The 6,892-nt window shown below is 42.0% G+C and overlaps 1 protein-coding gene across 4 annotated transcripts in view; it reads right to left on the bottom strand.

The window, feature by feature from the left end:
- Positions 1-2,317: 2,317 nt before the first annotated feature.
- LOC128698575 (adhesion G protein-coupled receptor L3-like) overlaps positions 2,318-6,892 on the bottom strand; it is a 186,742-nt gene continuing 182,167 nt past the window's right edge. For all 4 annotated transcript variants that reach the window (XM_070084942.1, XM_070084940.1, XM_070084941.1 and 1 more), the window contains one exon: positions 2,318-5,328. In XM_070084942.1, coding sequence (XP_069941043.1) covers positions 4,183-5,328 — 1,146 coding nt within the window. In that variant the 3' untranslated portion in view covers positions 2,318-4,182. The remainder of the gene's footprint in view (positions 5,329-6,892) is intronic.

Genomic DNA, 6,892 nt, shown 5'->3' with positions numbered 1-6,892 from the left:
AGAGTTTGATAGTTTCGAAAAAAGTTATTAGGGGTTATAAGAATGGGTTTGGCAGGGGTTATGAGGTGTTATGGAAGTAATGACAGGGATCATGGGAGGGGTTATGATATTTGGTTATGGGAGTGGTTGAGAGGATATGGGGTAGTTATCAGTGGGGTTATGAAGGGTTGAGAGGGGGTTATGGGAATGCTTACGAGAGGGGCGAAGGAATGGTTATGGGAATAGTTGTAAGAGGGTTTATGAGTATTTATGAGTGGGTTTATTGAAGTATAATAGTTATGACGTTTTTGATAGTAATTATGATGGATTATGGTAGTAGTGTGTAGTCATGAGATTAGTTATGATAGGGGGTTTGTGGAAGTGATTATGGAATCAGTTATGAGAGGTTATGATCGTTATGAGGATAGGTATGGAAGTTATGCAAGTAATCTAGCCAAACTCAACATCCCTATTAAATGTGATACGCGAGTCCATGATATTCAAAGAGTGAACATAGAAGTGGTTGTGTGATTGAGAAGGGTTAGTGGCTTTAGAAGCGGTGTGATTGAGAGGGGGGGGGTTATTAGAGTAGCAGTGTGAGGGAGTTATGCTGAGGTTATGGGCATAGTTATGAGAAAAGCGTACCGAGTGATTGTGTTATTAAGAGATTATGAAAAGCTGTGTGTTTATGAAGTTTTGGAAATGGTTGCACGGGTAGGTATGAGAAGAGCTTTAGGAGTGTTTATTAGTGGGATTATTCGAGTTATAATAGTAATTGCAGGAAATGAGAGGGGTTATTTTAGTTACGAGTGGTAATGAGGGAGTTATATGTAGTTATAATTAATCCCATAAGTCTCTCTACTCTTATAAGTAGTTATCCGAGGGGTAATGAGAGAGGTTTTTGCAGTTATTGGAGTGGTTGAGGTATTATGAGAAGAGTTGTGTAACTGATTGATACTAGTTGTGAGAGAGATTAAGAGGTTATGAGAAGGACTATGAGAGACGACATAAGAGGGATTATTAGAGTTATGAAATGGGTTACTGGAATAATTATGGGGGGCTGTGAGAGTTTAGAGGTAGTTATGAGAGGCATTACGAGTGTGAAAAGGCGTTACAAGTGGGGATGCAAGATGGGTTTTCAGATGACCTAAGGGAGGAGTAATATGTCTGTATTCTTATGATTAGCAGTATCTCCCTGTTGCTGAAAACACAGAGAAATATAGGTGTCAGCTAGAGTGGACACGGGTCTAGTCCCACGCTAAGGGATAGATTGTGATCTCATCTGGGTGGTTAACAGGATTATTAGATATGACGTGGGATTCGCTTTCAACTGGGCACCCAGTTGAAAGGCTCCTGTTGACGTTGAGTTCGTTGTGTCTTGCATTCCAACCCTTGGTTTTGGCATAGTTTAGACCATATTGGTTGGCTTGTGTATCGCCGCAGATATGTGTGTGTCGTGCCGAATAAGTAAAACTGGTCAGTTAGCAAGAACTCGTTTAAAATTAAGTTTTCTATAATTTTTTTCTTACATATTTAAAGATATGTATTTTTTCATTTATGTTAATGTAAAAATTAGTAATTTTGCACCAAAAGAACCTTAGAAAACTTACCTAACCTTATAACAAGTGCAGTTTAATTTAGCCTAATCCAGCTAAATATATTTTAGGTAAGTTTAAAATAATTTAATAAACAACCGCAATGAAATACATTTTTCAGAATGATTTTTGTTAAATTATTGTATACACAAATTTTCACTTGCCTTATTCGGCAAGAAGAGCATTGCTATTTAAGCCAAAATCGCAAGTTTCACCTATTTGGCACGAGAGACACACACACTCCAGGAGTTTTATTATACCTCATCTTAAAGCTATGTATGGTTCCTGCTTCCACTACCTCACTTGCTAGGCTATTCCACTACCTCACTTGCTAGGCTATTCCACTTTCTGACTGCTCTATAACTGAAGAAATACTTCCTAACATCCCTAAGACCCAGATGAATCAAAGGGATGTTAGGAAGTATTTCTTCAGTCATAGTCAGGAAGTGGAATAGCCTAGCAAGTAGTGGAGGCAGGAACCATACATAGCATTAAGATGAGGTATGATAAACCTCATGGAGCAGGGAGAGAGAGGACCTAGTAGAACTCGGTGAAGAGGTGGGGCCCAGGAGCTGAGTCTCGACCCCTGCAACCACAGTTAGGCGAGTACACACACACCTACCTGCGATATGCAAGCCGACCAATATGGTCAAAACTTGGGTTTTTTAGTGTTGACGATTAATAATAAATACCTTTTGGTTAATGGCATCTTAGGCAGAAAGGAATTTTGAGGACAAATAAAATAACCTTTCACAATAATTTATTTGATATCAATTTGGCGATAGATTCTTGTTCGTTTAATACATGTATCACAGTTTACATACAAAATATTACAAAACAGAGCTGATTCTATACAATGACTACACATGAGAGAGAGAGGCACAGAAATACGTAAGCTAGTCGAAGTTTAGCTTTACTGTGAGTTAGATGTGGTACGGGGCTGTCCTTAGGGGCTCCGCCTCCACTAATGTCTACTTGGGGAAAGTTATCTTTGAAATCTGATTTAGGGACAACATGGTAAATGTCAAATATATGTGTTTTAAAAAATCGTATAGTACCATGTTCTACCTAATCGCTTAATGTTGGATTATTTTTCCTTTCTTATGCATTACAAGAAGATTCATTAACAGATTATTTTTTGGCTATCCCTTGAGACTTTCAACATAAGATAACAGAACAGTAACTGCTAAACAAAAACATGTTCATAACAGAACTGATTACAAGGACCTCACTGCATGTGTTGGTGTTGTGGATACTGTTTGTCTGAACTAGATGAATCAGCTGTGAGAGACGAGTTAAAAAAAAACTTTATTGCTACAAGTCTGAAAGCAGATATGTGGCATCAACAAAAATAGTGTCAAAACAGACATCTACAACTTGTGTGACATCTAATGCATGAAGGATTATGTTTTCTTCTGATATTGTTAGAATGAAATAGAAACACCTATGAAAGAATAATGCACAACTGAGAGGAAGCATATTACATAATCATTATTAGGATATGTTGAAAATACAGATCCTATGGAATGATGATGGGCCAAGCAGCAAACAACGAACGTGTAAGAACAGTCAAATGGCTCAAGTCATACCAAGCTCTGATATTGGAAACTAAATTATTTTACATACATTGCCCTTTGCTTGAATACTTATTTGTACTAATGAAGTGAAGACTAATGTTACTGTAGTTCATACAAAGTTTAATGTAGAAAAAAAAATTATTCACAATACTTGTAAAATGAGAATTAAAATTTAATCCAAGAGCACTAAAAGGCAGCCTATTGGACAAACATAAAAAGACCGAAACCTGGCTGGACAACGTTGTTTCCTAACACCTGAACTTGGATGATTTATTCCATGAACAACTTTCTGTAACAAAGCAGACATCAGCAAACAAAGTCTAAATGTGCTCAGCCGCATCACTGTTATACTGTATTGCTTGAAGGAATACTTCATCGACTTATTCCAATCACTAAAAGTAAGTCAACTTCCTTACTGTTTATTTTTGCATCCTTACTGTGCCTATCTACAACATTATTTTCGAAATTGTGCAATAAATACATCCACGCAATGGAACCACTGCCAGTCACTTTATAAAACAGTTTGCGATGTTCCTGGTAGTGTGGTCTTGCCAGCAGGAGGAATCTCATCAGGGATGCTTGCTAGTCATACATAAAAAACTTTCACTGCTTGTTTGCATCCTTTTGCCACATCCTGAAAATCACTTAGTTTTTATCAGGAAGATCCCTAACAATCCTCAGTAATGAGGGCACATTAAAACCTACCATATTAATTTAGTCTCGGGGTTTAACACTGTAAACTCCTCCTGCTGAAGACCTGACTAGGATGATGGGCTTAATTGCTCTCGTCACTCAATTCACACAAAGGAGCAGGGGATAGGGGCCGAGTCAAGGGTCGCAATCATCTCTTAGGGGGTTTGCAACAATCAGGTCCACTTGTTTATCAATCCTTAAATGCAAATTATCTATCATAATGATTATCGTGAGTATGTTTTATCTCTTGCACACACTACATTCATAAAGCGTAAAGGCCTTTAATGGGTTTTAAAGCACTATACACATATGTACACAACTATGACTGTACAGAGGCCCTAGCAGTGGCTGTAGGTGGGAGGGGGCGGGTGCCGCTCCACCTGGGCAGTTCCTGTATTCTCATGGATGGGAGCGAGGGGAGGCTTCAGCTTACACACCACTTGCTCCCCACTCAGCACTGCTACAGTCATTTCGCCTAGCTGTTGGAGCTGCTGCAGGTCTCTATGCCTTTGAGCAGCCTCCCAGTTCCGTAAATTGGGTTCACTGAGAGGATGTACCACAGGCAAAGGATGTCCCAGGGCTGCTAAAACTGCCTGGTTGTACTGTGGCATACAATCAACAAACTGCCTCCCATTGTCCATCATGTGCTGACCACTGTTGGTTAGGTGAGGCCCAGTGTCCAAGTACTGGTGTGTGGCAATGTGACCATTACCAGGAGGGAGAGCATGGGTCGATGTGATAGTGGCATGGGTCATGGGAAGGATGTGTCCTGGACTGACCATGGTGTGGTCTATAGGTGCTCCCACACCCAGCCTGCAATCAGGCAGAGTATGGGTTTGGATATCATCCACACCATCTTGGTGACGAAGACGAGCCTTAAGCCGTGGATCATACTGTGGTTGGTGATGGTGGGAGGCAGAGTGGCGGTCGGGCAGGGTGTAGGGTAAGAGTGGACGGTGGTCACCATAACTACGGGATGATTGCCGGGAGATGTCAGAACTATGACGCCGACCATCCTCGTCGCTGAGATCGCTGACCTGCAATTCTGACCGACCTTCTCGCTCTATCTCCTCATACACTGGGTCGACACCATCATCAACTGGACCTTGGCGGACAGTGGCAGCACCCTCAGGGATTTCTGTATAAGTGTGGTTCCAGGGAGAGTGAGTGCGATGGCCACGAACAGCACTTGTTGAGGCAGGGAGGCGCAGAGTGGGTGTGTCACCTGCTAAGCGGTAGTCAGGGAGAAGAGCTTCTGGTCCAGGTGGTGGCTGGTCATGGCTACCCCCACCACCTGCAATGGTGGCAGCAGCAGCATTGGCAGTGGTAAATGTGTTAACAAGATGGTCCGGAGGCAAGTGAGGTGCTACGTTGTTGTTCAGACGCAAAGAAGCCAGTTTGGCTGCTGGACCAGTTCGGGGCGAGTCCTCTTGTTCTGACCCTCCATGCCCGCTGTCGCGACCACATGATTTAAATGAGTACTTCTGAAAACAATGAATAAATTAGTTCAATTATAAAAATATCACCATGCATAAAAATATGAATTCCCTTATTACAATGGATTTTAAATTTAAAAACCAAATTGCAAACATAAAATTCACCACACAGCCCCAACAGCAGCCCTACCTCCATAAACTACACGAGATACCCCTTCATAAACTACATACCACACAGATTGGGTTTCCAACATTTCAATATGGCACAGTTTAGATCAGTCATAAAACCAAAAGCAGTGACAACCCATGGTAGGTGTAATTAGCACAGTTAAGTCAGAAAATCTTACATTGGATTAACTTATCTTACACATCAAGAATGCTAAGTTAAATGCCCTAATGTAATGCTGAGCTTTTTGACATCCTTAAACAGTATATCAGTAGTATTACATACTGTCAACCTCTTCAAGGGGGGTTCTTTGCTGTGGTGAATAGGCTCTTGGTCTGAGGAATTGAACCTTTCGATCTTCCTCTGACCGAACCTAATTACTCCCCACTTTTGCCCTCCCTGCCCCATCTTCCACATCCCTCCCTTCTCATTTCAACTTTTTCCATCCCTCCCCTCTCCCTTTCTTATTTACAGTCTTTGGGGTCCTCCCCTCAAGCATTCCTAGGTTGGGGTAAAGGGTATCGTTGTCCATCCCACTCTATTGAGGTCCTTGGTGGTGCTGTAGTTTGCGAGAGGATCTGGATCATCTAGGGATGTCCTGATCCCTCTCTGATCTCCTAGGGAGAGGCTTTGGGTATCTTTCGGGTGACAAGTGTATCTCTGGAGGCTGCCTGTCGGATTCCGGGAGGTGGTGGCCAAAGGAGGTATGCCTTGTGGTGGGTATTCAACTCTCTTTTGCCCACTGAGGTGGCTCAGTAGATATGAGGCTCCTATCCTGGATTGTTCATTTACTGGCATGGTTAGGTATAGCATGGGTTTCATGCCATATCTGCACTACTGGCTGCACTGAGGTCCTCTTGGGCATGGAAGGGGATTTACAACCCTTTTCATTCCTCTTAGGAGCTATCCCTCCATGTTCCCCCCTTTTTTCAGAAAAACAAAAGAAAAAAGTGACCTAACCATGGACTCTCAGATCAATGAAACTGCTCTTCCCGGGCCCCTTTCTGCTGCAGAACCCTCTTACAACCCTACCTCATTATCAGACCTTTCTAACATCCTGGTACTTTCTGCTGGTAATGTTTTGTCGCCCACTCCTTGTACCGAGGTTCTGCCCTACTCTTTTGATACATCCAACCTCTGCATGTCTTTGACCATGCCTCTGGCTTCTTCCTCTATGGTGTGACGATTTTCAGATTGCTCAGCTCAGGATGGATCACCTCCAGTCCCACACCTAAATGACCACAATCGTTAACAGATGACACTGCTGTGATTACCTCTCACTCTTCCCAGAAAAGACCAACATGACACTCACTCCCCTCACACACTACATCTCAAAGTACTTGGTAGATTAAGTTTTTTCACTCTTCAACTGGCATCTCCCACTGACTGTCTTTCTGATCATAGTATCAGCAAGGCACTTTTGCACTATGTTGGTCAATATATTTC

The sequence above is a fragment of the Cherax quadricarinatus genome, chromosome 14 (assembly GCF_038502225.1).
Source record: "Cherax quadricarinatus isolate ZL_2023a chromosome 14, ASM3850222v1, whole genome shotgun sequence".
In the NCBI taxonomy this organism is placed as follows: Eukaryota; Metazoa; Arthropoda; class Malacostraca; order Decapoda; family Parastacidae; genus Cherax; species Cherax quadricarinatus.
The sequence above is the reverse complement of the archived record's forward strand: the minus strand, read 5'-3'. Positions and strand labels throughout refer to the sequence as shown.